Below are 16,486 nucleotides of genomic sequence, written 5' to 3'. Positions count from 1 at the left end.
AATTTTTGTTTACTAATAGAACGATTATATTTAACGAACTGCACGAACTATTTTACTGAGAGAAAATGAAATAAATAAATGGAAAATGAACGTTAATTTTGAGAACAAACGAAATTATTGTTTTTGAACGGTTACAGAACGAACGAAATTAGTCCTTTAAGAACGATGAACAAACGAAATAAAAAAGTGGAAGCGTGCACATCTCTAATCTCTAAAACTGTGAAATAGTAAAACGACTATTAGACTCAAGTTATTAAGACCCATTTCAATTTATAAGTTTAATTTCAAGGGGTACATTGGTAAAACTTGTTGCTTTATAAAAGCATCGACTACACAATAAGTTAAATTCTGTCCTCCCTATTTCACAGTTTTGTGTGGATTACTGTATTTATACTTTGTCCTAATAAATATTAAAAAGTCTTCTTTGAGACTTTTTACGGTGCAGGTTGCAAGGCTCCGAGCTCAACTATAAGTTGGCTCATGACATTATAAACATCCCTCCCTCGGAGCAGTTTAAGTGTGTGATACTAGGCGCGTTTGCGCCTAATCCTAACGCGCAGTGAAGATCTGTTCATCATCACGCGAACATTACAGTGCGAGCTTGTTCAGGAAACATAATGTTCAATTAAAAACCAAAAATATGTAAAGAGAAACAAACAAAAAGTATTTTTTCTTTCCTCAATTTTAGAAATTCTTATAATCGTTAAGATTTAAACTGAAAAAAATAATATAAAATTGATAAATAAAGTAAATTTGTTGTACTTTTAACATTATTGTTTGGTCCAGACATGGCGCACTTTTTACTAATAATCGGAGCCGCGGTTTTATCGTCTTCTTATGCACTCAAAACATGTCCAGGTAGAACAAATATATGTCAATGTGTTTGTCTGTATATCTCAATGTAAGTGTATATGTTTAGGTGTATTTATGTTTAAATATTCATCTTACATATCTGTCTTTGTAACTATCTGTGAATCTGTGTCTATCTGTTTCTGTTTATCTTTCTATATATTTATCTGTATGTCTCTGTTCCTAGATGTCTATGTGTCTTAATGACTTACCTATTTATCTATATATATTTATCCGTCTATACAATCTATCAAATTATTCATCTCATAGGGTTCCCTGGCTATTGCTCAGAGTCTTTCGTTGGACAAACGTGCAATGTAGTTTGTAGCTTCGGAAGAAACAATGTTCCATTGTGTCAGGTGAGCATTTACTTTTAATTCACTATTTATCTTTATCTTTTATCTTTATCTTTATCTTTATCTTTATCTTTATTTTCATTTTTATCTTTATCTTTATCTTTATCTTTATCTTTATCTTTATCTTTATCTTTATTCTTTATTTTTATCTTTATCTTTATCTTTATCTTTATCTTTAACTTTATCTTTATCTTTATTTTTATCTGTATCTTTAACTTTGGAATCGTAACACTTAAGGAGTTTCAGGAAGTCTTTACTGTCTCATTCTTCGAGGGTAATCCTGTACATGAAAGATCATGTTCTTTTCTGTCTTATATATTTTAGATGTCGTCTTTTCAGTTTTATCCTTAAATATGAAATCGTTTTACCAATGTAATTTCCTGTTCATTTGAAATACTAGACCGACCCCTTGGCTACTAGAGCAATGTCCACTGTGGTATACGACAATAATCTCTCTAAAGTCGGATGGTTCAGTTTGTGTACATTTTTCTAAAGTGTATGCAATAATTGTACAATTTTCTCTAGCTAGCTGCCTGAAGTAAACAAGAGTTTACAGTTTACAGTAATACAGCTAGGCTATAGACGGCAAAACGGGACGGTACATCGGATAAATTATCCCCGTCTGTGGAGACTTATATTTTCTCTAGCTAGCTGCCTGAAGTAAACAGGAGTTTACAGTTTACAGTAATACAGCTAGGCTATAGACGTCTAAACGGGACGGTACATCGGATAAATTATCCCCGTCTGTGGAGACTTATATTTTTTGTTCCAGGAGGATGGAACCTGGACAGATATCCCTCGTTGTATTGAACACGAACCTGGAGTTGAAGAACAGATAACCGGGATATGTCCGGGTATACCTGGATACTGCTCTCAGGGATATTTTCATTTTGATCAATGAAGCCTCAGATTTTCATCGAAATTTTAACACAGACCAAACTCATTTCACTGGAAATCAAAGAAATCTTAACTTTTTTATGGGGCTCCATTAAAAATCAAGGGGGGGGGGGCGGTCTCGGATAGTACTCTGCAATGATGGCAGTTTCTTTTCAAACTTCCCTGCTTGACCTTTCTTTGTAATCTGTGGTTGATGAATGATAAATTTGTTTTATTATCAAAAATTAACAAGTTTTAAAGTGCCACTTAAATGTTACCCGATTAGTTGGCTAGTTATAGAGTTTGAGAGTGGTTGATTTGTAATGGATCAAATGTTATTAGCAATTTTAAAAACTACCTCATTTTTGGCATGCATCCATCATAGCAATGTTAATTCATAACCCCGCCCCCGCAAGACAATGCGTCTCCCTTACCAAGGACTCTTAGACCCATTAAAAGAGACGGTGCACGGGCAGCCGTAGTACATTTGAATTTCCGCGCCGGGTCAACCTTTCCGGTCCCATTTTTTACTGTACCTAGCTCTATTGACAGGACTAGCCCGTGCAACAAGGTTGACGCGGTCAGACTTAATACTTCATACAAGTTGAATTTACTTTTACTAAAGGAGCAGAGGTGCGTTGTGTAGGCGTAATTTCATGTGGCCATTATGTACGTTTAACAGCAGTACTTTTTAAACATTTGTCTATCATTTGGAGTCAAGTTGACCGGTTTTTGACCGACTTAAAATGTTTTTTTAATTTATGTTCACTGCATATTAGTTTCTATGTAGGTTGGGCCGGGAGGGAGATCAAGGGGGGTGGAAGCCAATGACTACGCCCTCGTCCATTTTGCCTATTATGAATCAAGTCATTCAATCAATTTAAAAAGAAAACACGGGTTTGAATTGATGTAAAAACATTGAATTAAAACTTGTTTAAAGAAATAAAATTTTTAAAAACATTCATTTAATTTCATTTACAATTTATTAATTCGTTTTAAAAGTATTAAAAAAGTTTAGCTTTCCCGATATTTGTCTATTATTAGTGCAGAGTCCCTTTAACCACGCCCTTATCTATTATTAGATACCTCCCGCCTGCAACCTTGCCTTCGTGTATCAACCTTTGTAAATGTCTGTAAGGTTGCGTCATCTATACATTTGTTACGCTTGCGTCACATTATTGTATAACATCACAAGAGTTCAAATCAAATTTTTAACCCAATCCAAATCATGTAATGAATGAAATTCTCTTAAACCTAAACATACAAAATTGAAAAAATATTGCAGTGGGGTAAGAATAACAATACGTAAATTTACGTTAGTTTGATCCTAATCTTTATAATGAGACAAGACATTCGTATATATATATATATGTTCCCTGTAACCGGCCAAACGGATGGCTGAAATTTTTTGGGGACACTCGTGGGTGGCCGGGGGGTGTTATAGGCCATAAAAAAATCTAATTTTTTTCGAAAATTTTTCAAAAACAAAAGTGCTTTTTAAGGGTTTAAAGTCGAAAAAAAGGAAATTTTAAGTTGTTGCATGCAGATTTGGCTGTGTTCAATTCAAATCGATTTTTTGTTCTCGTGTTTTTACAAAATTTATACTTCCAACAGCTGTAAAATGAATGATATGAGTCAATTCATTGAATATGTGTGCGAATCGCAAAAGAGTATTTTTTAAGTACCTGGTTTAATTACAGAATAAATTGCAAGAAATAATCATTTATAGTTTCTGAAAAAAAAAAACATAAAAATACATAGGTAAATAATAAGTTCAATCATCTACAATGAAAAAGGACAGAGGATGTTACCTTTTCTCTTGAAGTTATTGAATTAATGATTGATTTAACCAACATTCATAATCTAAATTCATTTTCGATTTTACAGAACTTCTGTCAAAGAAGATAAATCTTTTTAGTTATCAAATATGATAATCAGTTAGAAATTTGCCAGGTTCAGAATTTTCTCTAGATTTGGAACTGATTTTTTGCCACAAACTCAAATATTCTAATCCCTAAATCTTTGCACCGAGTGGTGTAAACATTTAATATTTCAAACTTGGAATATTTTACCATAAGAATTCAAAGTTTGATATCTACGAGTACTCTATAAACTCAACACAAATAAAATACAGTTCAGAACTTTTTTTTACATTAAATGTTTACAATGGCCTTTAGCCTTGAGAATTGAGAAAGATAAAAATATTCTTTTTAAAACTAACCATAGTATAATAAAATTTCTACAATAACTCTATTGGTTTTCTTATTCCTGTGATACTGATTTTCGCCATTCTTTCTTTCTTTTCATTCTGCAGGGGGGGGCGCGCCCCCCCCTTCTCAGGTGCTAGGGGAGGGCGCGCGCCCGGCCGCCCCCCCCCTAGTTGCGCCTCTGGTTATAAGAATATAGGTATGACTAACAATTCAGAAGTGTTTACTTGTTAAAAATGAATATTTTTCCAATCAGGGTTTTCTGAACTCAAGATGTAATTTCAAATGTGCAACAGGTGCGTATTCCGTTCTATACAGTTAGATTTAGTTAACATGTTGAGAATTTTGTTAAAAAAAGGAAGAAAGCGTTACAAAATTATCATCTTAATTAAAAGATTGAACAAAGGAGTCATTCACTCCATAATATTATATTTCTCACTGTATACTCACTGTATAAATAAACTGATATTTCTTCGCAAAATGAAAAACTTATTTTTTTACACACTAGATCAAATTGGTTGCATTTAAATTAAATGTCATCAATACGTTTCTATTTGAAGTGAACAATACAGCTTGGTTTAAACAGTGAAAGAACGCTATTAATCCTTTGAATTAAAAAATGTTGATTTTACAGGCACCACGCCTGTAAAATCAACATTTATATTACACGAGTATACATTTAGATCCCCTTGTCACAGAGATAGGACAAGAAGGAGGGGACCGGGGGGGGGGGGGTTCACGGTAAACTAGAGGTCTTGGTCTTAACTTAGGAAATCATTTTGAACCATTAAATGTAGCGTTTTCTTATTTGATATTTGTATTTTTTTGTTGGGCTTCGTATTTTAAATATTAATAGAAATAAATAGGAAATATAAAGGTCTCTTAAAGTATTTTGAAGGATTTAAAATTTAAATGATTAAAATGTGACTGAAAGTATTCCAATACGGCTAGGATGCACTATGTTAGCTTTAAGTGTAACAAGAGGGGGGTTAAGTTTAGCATTGGTTTGTTAAGGTGTAGAATACTCAGGTGTGGTTGTAGCAACTTGAGGAGTGGTACAATGTGGATACAATGCGGATACAATATGGATACAATGCGGATACAATGTGGACACAATGCGGATACAATGTGGATACAATGCGGATACTATGTAGATACAATGTGGATACAATACGGATACAATGCAGATACAATGTGGATACAATGCGGATACAATGTAGATACAATGTGGATACAATGCGGATACAATGTAGATACAATGTGGATACAATGCGGATACAATGTGAATACAAATATATAAAAACCGTTATCATCTAAAAATAGAGGACAAGTTGTAATTAAATTTTCTTTGTGCAAAAACGTCAGATAAAAAAATAATTAGTTCAAATAATTGGATTCATTCAAAATTTTAAAAAATATTGCTAATTTATAGCGAAAATATTGCTAATTTATAGCGAAAATATTGCTAATTTATAGCGAAAAAAGTATTTTCACAATTGCGTACTTGAAAAGCTAAAGCAATGTTGTCATCATTATTAAGTGTCTTCAAACATTTATATTATATTTTTTTTTTATTTAAAAGTCAATAGTTGCATAAATGTTGTACTTCCAAATATTGTCTTCCTTTCAATATCTATAATGTATTTTTCAGGGCCTGCCATAGATTCACTGTGCAACACAGACGGAACATGGTTACCATATCCGGTTTGTGAAGGGGATCTGAGGTAAATTATATATACGGTTTAGGTAGCTAATCACAATAATTCCAGAACCATTTTGCTCATGAACCCTTTGACCGATTTGCCTCAAATTTTGATTGGGGACTGCAACTAAGCAATATTCATTTTCTCAAAATAATGATGAAAGGAGGAAGAAAGTTTGCAAAGTCCTATCACTTGTCTTTTTTGTTTAATCTAAAGGCTAAGGAATTAAGTCTTTGCCACAAACTTAAATTTGCTTATCCATTTATCTTTGCAGCCTGACAGTGTAAACCTTTATTATTTCAAACTCAGATTATTTGATCAAGCAAAATTTTGTTGTTTAAAAATCTTAAGTCTACGACATTGGGTTGCAAAGATTTAGGGATTAGAAAATCAGAGTTTATGACAAAAGCTTAATTCCTTTGTACTTAACTGTATTTTTTCTACAGGGGAGGGGTGGTTATTAATGAACAAATTAAGATATTTACAGATTCTAGGAATGATTGACATGTAATTCCAGAGGTTTAATCATAACAGTAACAAAGTCTTACACCGTGAGATTTGTGTGGTTTACATGTTTCATAATACGTACTTAATATTTCACATTTTTATCATATATAACATTCCAAATTTGTGTCCAAAGAATGAAAAAAAAACTTCTTTTTAATATTGAAAAGCAGCCATGAGTTAAAATTGAATCTATGTGTAATTACATTCTTAACATTGCAGGCATGCCCAACTCACAATGGTACCATTAAAAGCTTTGTATGATCAAGATTAATATAGATATCCATGTTTTTAACTTGGAAACTCAATCATTTTTATTTGTGACCTTCAAATTTCTGTTTCTAAAAAATGAAAGAAATTGTGAAATAAATAAAATGATATTGATCAGTTTTTGGTTGTAAGGGCACGCTTACAAATTTACAAATGCAAGGAACTAGAAATTACATCTTCAGTCACTTTAAAACGTGGATAAGAGCCTTATATTAACTAAAATATAGTTGACAATTCTTGCCTAATTAATAAACTAATTAGGGAAACACGAGATGGTTGTGATGGTTGCCCTGGTCCGAACGGAGGAATTAGGAATAGAACTGCAGAGGAAATCCTAACAAACAACATTCCTAATAACAGGTGGGCTCATAATAACAAATAGTATTGTTTTTTTTTATGAAAATATTTATAACTAGATGAAGTGACCGGTGTCGCCCATTGAAGTTTTGGCTTAGTAACAATAATCATTAATTTTACAAATTATAACGAAAATAAAAATTTTTTTGTTTTTGTTTACTTTAATTATTAAAATAATATTTGTGTTCAGAATTCCTAAAATAAGTTCCATATCTACTGGCCGGAAAGAGATCCCATCATTTGCCGGAAGTACCAAGTTTGGCGTACTCCAAGCTGACCCAAAGCTAAAGCAGGTTGACCCCACTAACTCGTTTTTTGTCGGCAACGACGGCAGAATCCAACAACGGCCGGCTTCTGCCCCTCAGTTCAACAGCAAACAGCAAATGTTTCTTTCCAGATTTCCATTCCAGCAAAAGCAACAATTCCCTCCGCAACAACCTCAACAGCAACTACAAATCTCTCAACAGCAGCAAATCCAGCAACAACAACCATCCTTTAATTCTTTCCAACAACAAACTGGTCAAAGCAATCAAGGGTCACTGTTTAATGAAATCAAAAACAGAATTAATTCTGGAAACAGACAACAACAACAACAACAACAAGTTCCCCAGCAACAACCCCGTCCATCTCTTCCCATTGATTCTTTCCTGCCAGAGATCCAACCACAACAGCAACAACCACTTGTCCTTCAGCAACAGCCACAGGAAGCCTTTCCAGCTGTTAGACAACAACAACAACAACGATCCAGTTTTGGTATATTTGAGGAGGTTGACCTTGGAAACTCATTTTCTGGTCAGGAGGTCGCTCAATTAGTAACTGAGTCTCAAGCTAGGTTAATAGAAAGGTGAACAATTTCAAGAATTAATGAAATTAATTTTGTCACTTGTACTCGTATCTCCATAACATGTTTACACTTACAGTTCCTTTATTTTCAATCCGACCTAGCGTTCCAGTCCAGTCTCTTGTTTGGGCTTAGTTCAATAATTGAACCAAAAATAGAGAGACATTTTGAAATCTCTGTAAACTTTTATAGATTCTTTCAACTTTAAAAATAAACATTTTTGTCAGGAAATTAGTTTCACTTTTAACAGTCCACAACCCTTACCTGCGGTCATATTAGTTGCTACAAAATTTGTTGGCCCGATCGGTTTAGCCATTTTGACGTTTATTTGATACGACAGACAAGCAAAGTATATTTACTGTATGATATCAAAGGTCTTCGACACCAGGTTGCAAAGATAAAAGGATAAAAAATTTAGAGTTTTAATTCAAATTATTATCTTAATTCTAATTTTTAGGCCTACTGAGCTTCAAGGAGACTTCTTTGGAGAATTTCCATCAATTAATTTGCAAGGATAAATTGCAACAATTTCATTAATGTCATTTTAGTGAAATTCCTGGTATTTAATTTAATCTAATAAACCTATACTGCTTGATTGCAGATATACTGTGTACTGTATATAGAAGCTGTAATATATTAGTTAAATAGAATCTAAAAATAAACTACTAAACTACTAATTAAAGACAATTTTATTTTGAAACTGTGTTTTTTAAGACTTACGTAATGAATGTCACACTTTTTTTGCGCCTAAATCTTTGACATATAATCTACTTAATACTGCAATGAAAATAAAGGAATTGAGTTTTTTATTTTTGCTTTATTTTTTCAAAAACGATATTTTTTAATGCTTCCAAACCCAATCCCATTTAAAGGACAAATCTTCTGAGTTTTCTGAGTAACTTTTAATGCTTTTTAAGGTTTTTGAGATGATCGTAATAGAAACATTGTGCACTAAAAACTCTGATTCATTTGAAGTATAAGTCTGACTTTTAAGCAGCAAGAGTGAGTTGCGTACAGTATACATACAGCCAATAGTCAGTATACCATGTACTAGGGAGATTAATACGTTTGAAGACTGAAGAGATTTCAAAAAAGAAATTCAAAAGAACATATTTTATATTCACAACTTTCACAACTGCATTTGAAAGGTAATCATTATCTAATCCTTAAAAATCATTGTGGTTTTAGAAAGAGGAAAAAATATTTTTCATCATAATTCCTTTAAAAAACATTTGATTAAATATTTTGGTTCACTGTATTTGTGCATGAATGCTATCCTAAGAGAGGGGGCATGGGGATATTTCTTAAAAAACAACTAAATAATACAGGGAAGAAGATAAGTTCGGGGGAAAAGAGGGGAAATGAAGGTGAGGGGGGGGGGGTAGGGGAGATAAGTTAAAGGGAATTTATTGATAAAACCGAATTCAGTTTGCTCCCGGCAAAAACTTTAGTTTTCTTTGATGGTTAAGACAATGTACATTTATATTGGAAGTCAAGAAACATAAAATATAGCTATTATTACCAAATTCAAATCTTTAAATCTATTAACTGTAAAAATAATATTATATATATTCAGATAGAAATCTGTTCACATGGACAAATATACATATACTCGGTTCAGTCGCTTTGACGTTAAATTGGAATCAAACAAACAGACAGACAAGCAAAGTATATAAAGATAGATATATATATAAAGAAAGAGAGAGTTTAGACATACCAATTTTTTAAATTGATGATAACGATTATTATTGACTGACACCATTTAAAGTAGTAAAATCAGTTTTTATAATTATATCTCTCTCTAACCTTAAAACTATACTTTCATTGGTTAGTTTACTATAAATTCGTGAATATTACTATACTGCAAATTAGTTTAATGCATAATCAGTGTACTGTATATCTTGTTGAGATTTAAATGTTTATTCATATTAATTAAAGCTTGAAAATTAGATCAAAATTACAATAAAACAATCATGAATTTATTACACATTGCAATTTTTTACATATTCAATATCTTCAAGTGAGAAAGGGATTTCACATGGTTTAGAATGCCCGTGGAATATTTTTCAAAAGTGTGTATTCAAACCATTTATTGCTGCGAAACATGGACAATAATTCCCTTATACTTTTTCATGTGCTTTCAGGGGGCAAATAGAGAATGTCTTGTTTTAACAATATCCGAAAACTGGGTTCTTGATATTTAGAGGTGGCATTGGTTCATTGAGATGGGCCAAGGGTTTGTTTAGATTGATCACGATCTGGATAATATCTGGATGAAATGTGGATGAAATGTGGATGATATGTAGATGATATCTGGATGATATGTGAGTGATATATGGGTGATATCTGGATGATATGTGGATGATATATGGGTGATATCTGGATGATATATAAATGATATCTGGATGATATGTGGCTGATATCTGGATGATATGTGGGTGATATCTGGATAATATCTGGATGAAATGTGGATGATATGTGGATGATATGTGGATGATATGTGGGTGATATATGGATGATATCTGGATGAAATGTGGATGATATGTGGATAATATGTGGGTGATATCTGGATGATATCTGGATGAAATGTGGATGATATCTGGATAATATGTGGGTGATATCTGGATGATATCTGGATGAAATGTGGATGATATGTGGATGATATGTGGATGATATGTGGATGATATCTGGCCAATATGTGGATGATATGTGGATGATATGTGGGCGATATCTGGATAATATCTGGATGAAATGTGGATGATATGTGGATGATGTCTGGATAATATGTGGATGATATGTGGGTGATATCTGGATAATATCTAGGTGATATCTAGATGATATCACCCACATATCATCCAGATGATATCACCCACATATCATCCAGATATCAGCCACATATCATCCATATATCATCCAGATGATATAACCCACATATCATCCAGATATCACCAATCCAATCCAGTATTCTTCTTCACCCCATCATCATTCCTCCATCTGTAAGAGTCTAAATTAACACTCAAACATACATACAGCATACATATTTAACAATCACATATTTAATATATGATATACTGTATTAACTTACCATTAAACCTGTTACAAGGCTGTCTAAGTGGAACTTCTATTTATCAAAACATTAAGAATTTACTGACATTGAATCTAATGAAAACATCGATTTACTCCAAAATGATAGAAATTTTGAAACATTTACCAAAAATCATCAAATATTATTAAATTCTAACTTAAAAATGTTTTTTTGTGCAGTTGAGGTTTCCTGAATATATTGACACAGAAATTGGGATTAAAAAAGTCAAGTTTAAGTCGAGTTTATGCACCCATATTTCACCCAGTTGATGACTGGGAAAATATTGGATTCAAAAAGTCGAGTTTGAGTCGAGTTTATGCACCCAGATTTCACCCAGTTGATAAGTGGATTTCAACAGTAGAGTTTAATTTGAGTTAAAGTGGAGTTTTAAAGTGGATATTTGAACTCCCAGTTTTCACCCTGATTGGTAAAAACTGGGATTAAAAAAACAAGTTTAAGTTGAGTTTATTCACCCAGATTTCACCCAGTTGATGACTGGAAAAATATTGGATAAAAAAAAACGAGTTTAAGTTGAGTTTATGCACCCAGACTTCACCCAGTTGATAAGTGGATTTCAACATTGGAGTTTAAGTTAAAGTAGAGTTTTAAAGTGGATATTTAAACTCCCAGTTTTCACCCTCATTGGTAAAAACTGGGAATCAAAAAGTCGAGTTTAAGTTGAGTTTATGCACCCGGATTTCATCCAATTGATGACTGGGAAAATATGTTGTTCAAAAAGTAGAGTTTAAGTTGAGTTTACTCATCCAGATTTCACCCAGTTGATAAGTGAATTTCAAAAGTGGAGTTTAAGTCGAGTTAAAGTGGATATTTAAAGTGGATATTTGAACTCCTAGTTTTCATCCTGACTTGGTAAAAACTGAGATTCAAAAAGTCGAGTTTAAGTTGAGTTTATTCACCTAGATTTCACCCAGTTGATAAGTGGATTTCAACAGTGGAGTTTGAAAGTGGATATTTGAACTCCTAGTTTTCACCCTGATTTGGTAAAAACTGGGATTCAAAACGTCGAGTTTAAGTCAAGTTTATGCACCCAGATTTTACCCAGTTGATAACTGGGAATATATTGGATTCAAAAAGTCAAGTTTAAGTCGAGTTTATTCACCCAGATTTCAACCAGTTGACAAGTAGATTTCAAAAGTGGAGTTTAAGTTGAGTTAAAGTGGAGTTTTAAAGTGGATATTTAAACTCCCAGTTTCACCCACACTCAGTGAAAACTGGGATTCAAAAAGTTGAGTTTAAGTGGAGCTTATGCACCCAGATTTCACCCAGTTGATGACTGGGAATATATTGAATTCAAAAAGTCGAGTTTAAGTCGAGTTTATTCACCCAGATTTCACCCAGTTGACAAGTGGATTTCAAAAGTGGAGTTTAAGTCAAGTTAAAGTGAAGTTTTAAAGTGGATATTTGAACTCCCAGTTTTTACCCTAACTCGGTGAAAACTGGGATTCAAAAAGTCGAGTTTAAGTCGAGTTTATGCACCCAGATTTCACCCAGTTGGTGACTGGAATTCAAAAGTGGAGTTAAAGTTGAGTTTAAGTGGAGTTGTGAAGTGGAGTTTAGAACAACTAGTTGACATACCGTTGTATCATCCACTTCTGTTTTCTGGGTTGGAATTGTGGCAAAATTGAATTTTTTCGTTCTCCTTTTTTTCCTAGAGAAATGGAGACAATGTTTAAAGAGAGATCAGCTCTGCTCCTTCTCAGATCTAATGATGTAGAATCAAATCCAGGTTACAAACTTTATTCAGATAATGTTAAAATGTTAAAAAAGACATAACAAATCTAAACTTGAAATGCTTGCAAAACAACATTTTCATTTTTCAGGCTGGTCCATTGAAATTAATCATTTATTTATAAATAAGAATAAGTACAATCAGAATTCAATTATTCTGATTTCTGTTAACCCTATAAAGGCTGGGGGGTCTGAATCTTTGTATAGACTGGGGGCGTCCCACCCCCCACCCCTAGAAAAAGGCCTTAGAGAATATGTATACGGTTGAAATGTATGTTCGCAGCCCAATTTTTCAAGGCCAGCTCATTGAAAAAAATAGATCGATAAACTTTATAGTTTGGGCGCTAGGGAGGGTTGGAAAAAATGCCAAAAAAAAGGTAAAAAATGTAAAAATATTTTTTGTTTAAAACAAATATCAAAGTGTGACCCATGTTTCTACATCTATTTTTCAAGGGCTTTTCAAAATTATAGTTTTTAGATTTGTAGCTTTAGTCATAAAAATATGGTAGGCTATTTTAGATTTTTTTTACAAAGACCATACTTTTCATTGCCCTGTACCCAATCCTGCAAATTTATATTTATAAAAAGTCTTAAATTTCACGGTGATAGTGTCAAAAATGAGAGTGAAAGGGCAAAAAACTATAGGGGGGCGCCGAACGCACCCCCCCAGGCCTGTGTAGAGTCAAATAGAAAAATGATTATTATCTAAGTTCTTTCCTTAAAAAGTAATTCTACCAAATTTTTCCTTCCATAGCACATTTTCAGAGATGTGGTCGTTGCAATTTACAAATCATTTTCGACTCTCTTCTGAAAATGATAACGAAGACGACAATATTTATTATAATAGTTTTCACGTAGGTCCTCTGCCTCCACTGAGCCGTGGAGCTCCACCTGAGAAACTCATTATGGAACTTAGGAAAGAGATTAAGGTACGATACGAAAATATAAAATCTTTTAATTTACTTACAATTCAAATGTATTTTCCTAATGCATTAAAATATAAATTTTAAGAAATTAAGATTATTGTATAATAAACACAACGAAAAATGTGCATCCCATTTAAACTTAGGATGTGCAACTGCAAAGAACCATATTTTAAAGAAACGACATTATGATCTTTTTAAAGACGACAATTTAATAGTTTAATGGAACACCCTCCGTAATATATAATATTTTATTTTTCTCTGTTAAGAATAAAAACTTTGTCTGTAACTTACCCAACCAATATTAAGCATTTGAATAATAAATGGTTAATTTAAAAAAATATAAATTTTAGGAAATGCAGCACCATCTTGAAAGTCAGGAATCACAAATTCAGGAAATCTATAATAATAACCCAAAAGAGCGCACTGACTTACCTAGCTTTTCAAAAGTATCTAATTTTTTGTCCGCCAATAAAAAATCATTAAACAGTGGTGCTCTTGATTTTATGATTTGCATGAGTTTAGGAGATTCAAAGACAATCAATCCGACCAAATATCGACGACGAAGTGATGACTGTGAAGTAAGAATTTTTCAAAGATTTAAGCAAAATTCATGGTCAATGTTCATGAAGCTATTGCGTACTTTTTCATTCTTCCTCACTATATTGTGAATTTTAGAATGAACGTAGTTAAATTAACTGTACATTATAGCTATAAAGTTTTGATTGGTTCCCGGATTTTCTCAAAAAATGTTTGTTCCCAAGCTTATTTTATCTAGAAATAGCCATTAAAATAACATAAGTACGCAAACGTTTTATAAAATTACCTATAACACTATTATTTTGGCAAGGCATGCTATACATGTTCTCTTTATCTAGAAGGTTCTCGCCTTTATAGACTATATGTTGACCCTCGTTAAAGCTTGGGACAAAATTAAATCTAAATTTAGGCTTGAACCTTCTCGATAAAGAGAAAATTTCTGTCCAAAAAATATATAGCACTGCGAACCAAAATAACAGTGTTAAAAATAGTTTACATTATTTTACTGTTAGATCAATTTAGTCATAGATTAATTAAATAACAGAAAGGACACTAAATGTCGTCTTTTCAAGATTCTGTTGACTTACGCTCACAATAACACTGAGGCAGCCGCCCAAAAAAGTTAAGTTTGCTTTGGGTTGCTGCCTCAGGGTTATTGTGAATGTAAGTTAACGGAATCTTGAAAAGACAACGTCTAGTGTCCTATCTGTTAGTTTAATTAATCTATGAATTTAGTGTTGAATGTATAATGAAACTTCATCTGTAGTAGACGTAAAATAACGTAGAGTTACCATTATACATTGAAAATACTTACAAAAAGTAAGAATTCATAGATTTATTTTTTATTTTTATTTATGTAGACTTATTTTTTTGCAAAATAGTTAGGATGGTCATTAAAAAACTATCGTCTCAACTCTTAAGACAAATCACCAAATTTTATATTTAGATTGGTTGGATAGATTGTTGTGTTTGATGGGTTTTATTTTTATTATTATTATATATATGTATATGCTTTCAAGTCGCCATTATTCTTCGTATTCGTAAAACTCAAAATTTCACGAAATTTTCTATTTATGCGTTGATGAAATTTTTCATGGGCAATTTCTCGATTTCGACAAGCCATTTATAAAGGAATTGAATCTTTGCCACAAACTCTGATTTTCTAATCACTATATCTTTGGAACGAAATGTGACAGACCTTAGATATTTCAAACTATGAATTCTGTTAAATCAAATAATCAGAGTTTGAAATATCAAAGGTTTACAACATCGGGTTCTAAAGATATTGGGGTTTAAATATTTGATTTTGTTACAAAGACTCAATTCCTTTGACGTTTATTTTATGTAAATATCAAATATTTGTTTAATAATACATGATACTCCATTTTTAGACGCGAGATGGAAAATATTCGGGAGAAATGTAGTATACAAATGGCGTTCTCTAAACGACAGAAAACCGAACTAGCTGGATTCCAGTTTGATCTAAATAGGTAGTTTTTCATTCATTTCAATCATTCTTTAAAGGGACTGTAATCGTAATTTCAAGTGACCCTTCATGCAAAGATGGCAACGCCCAATTTACCCTTGAAACCTTAATCTGTTAAGATAAATGTTGAGACAGCGTATACAACGTCTTGAAAAGTGTATAATCTTGATAATTTTACTAGTCAAGCTTTTTATTTACGGGTTTGAAATTAATACACAATAATTTGTTTCATCTTAGCTTGAAAAAATCTGGTAGTCAACAGAAGATGGAGCTTAAACATTTAGGTACAAAATGAGCGTTAAAAATATATAACTTAGAATATCATCCTTATGAATCTTTTTTATTGAATGTGTATCTTTTTTATTAATTTATAGTTAATGAAATTTTAATACTTCTACTTAATAGGAACTGTTGTAATAAACGATTTAAAAACTTTGAAAGAGGAAGGCGGATATCATTTAAGGAAAATTTACGATTACAAAATGTTATTAAAAAAATAGTTACATAATCTTTCTTAATTTGATTCTTAAAATTGAATGCTTCTTCCAAAATTGGCCAAACCGACCAAAAAAATGTATCGCTAATGAAAATTTTAAAAATGAATTCACAATTTATGCCAGATAGAATTTTGATCATAAGTATGATTGAAAGAAGCGCTGTCGCAGATTACACAAGCTTAACCCAAACAGATAACTAGTATTTTCATAACACCCTGTTGCCTCTTTGGCATGTACTTATTT

At 32.4% G+C, this 16,486-nt stretch overlaps 1 protein-coding gene and 1 long non-coding RNA gene across 2 annotated transcripts; both read left to right on the top strand.

Moving 5' to 3' along the window:
- Positions 1-510: 510 nt before the first annotated feature.
- On the top strand, positions 511-8,640 carry LOC111706763 (bromodomain-containing protein DDB_G0280777). Its single transcript, XM_023479698.1, has 9 exons — positions 511-609; positions 787-858; positions 1,120-1,208; positions 1,978-2,082; positions 4,545-4,584; positions 5,940-6,012; positions 7,027-7,125; positions 7,313-7,966; positions 8,421-8,640. Exons 2-9 carry the CDS (start codon positions 789-791, stop codon positions 8,479-8,481), a joined length of 1,191 nt encoding a protein of 396 aa, XP_023335466.1. The 5' UTR covers positions 511-609; positions 787-788; the 3' UTR covers positions 8,482-8,640.
- Positions 8,641-14,249: 5,609 nt separating this feature from the next.
- On the top strand, positions 14,250-16,209 carry LOC111706755 (uncharacterized). Its single transcript, XR_002766301.1, has 4 exons — positions 14,250-14,301; positions 15,652-15,750; positions 15,984-16,030; positions 16,152-16,209. It is a non-coding gene; the product is annotated as an uncharacterized LOC111706755 (long non-coding RNA).
- The last annotated feature ends 277 nt before the right edge of the window (positions 16,210-16,486 follow it).

The sequence above is a fragment of the Eurytemora carolleeae genome, unplaced genomic scaffold (genome assembly GCF_000591075.1).
Source record: "Eurytemora carolleeae unplaced genomic scaffold, Eaff_2.0 scaffold655, whole genome shotgun sequence".
Lineage (NCBI taxonomy): Eukaryota > Metazoa > Arthropoda > Copepoda > Calanoida > Temoridae > Eurytemora > Eurytemora carolleeae.
The sequence above is the reverse complement of the archived record's forward strand: the minus strand, read 5'-3'. Positions and strand labels throughout refer to the sequence as shown.

Excerpts from the sequence above, each read along its gene's own strand:
- LOC111706763 (XM_023479698.1), top strand. The coding sequence starts at position 789 with ATGGCGCACTTTTTACTAATAATCGGAGCCGCGGTTTTATCGTCTTCT. Across the intron at positions 1,209-1,977 it reads ACAATGTTCCATTGTGTCAG|GAGGATGGAACCTGGACAGA; the intron begins GTGAGCATTTAC and ends TTTTTGTTCCAG. Across the intron at positions 6,013-7,026 it reads GTTTGTGAAGGGGATCTGAG|GGAAACACGAGATGGTTGTG; the intron begins GTAAATTATATA and ends TAAACTAATTAG.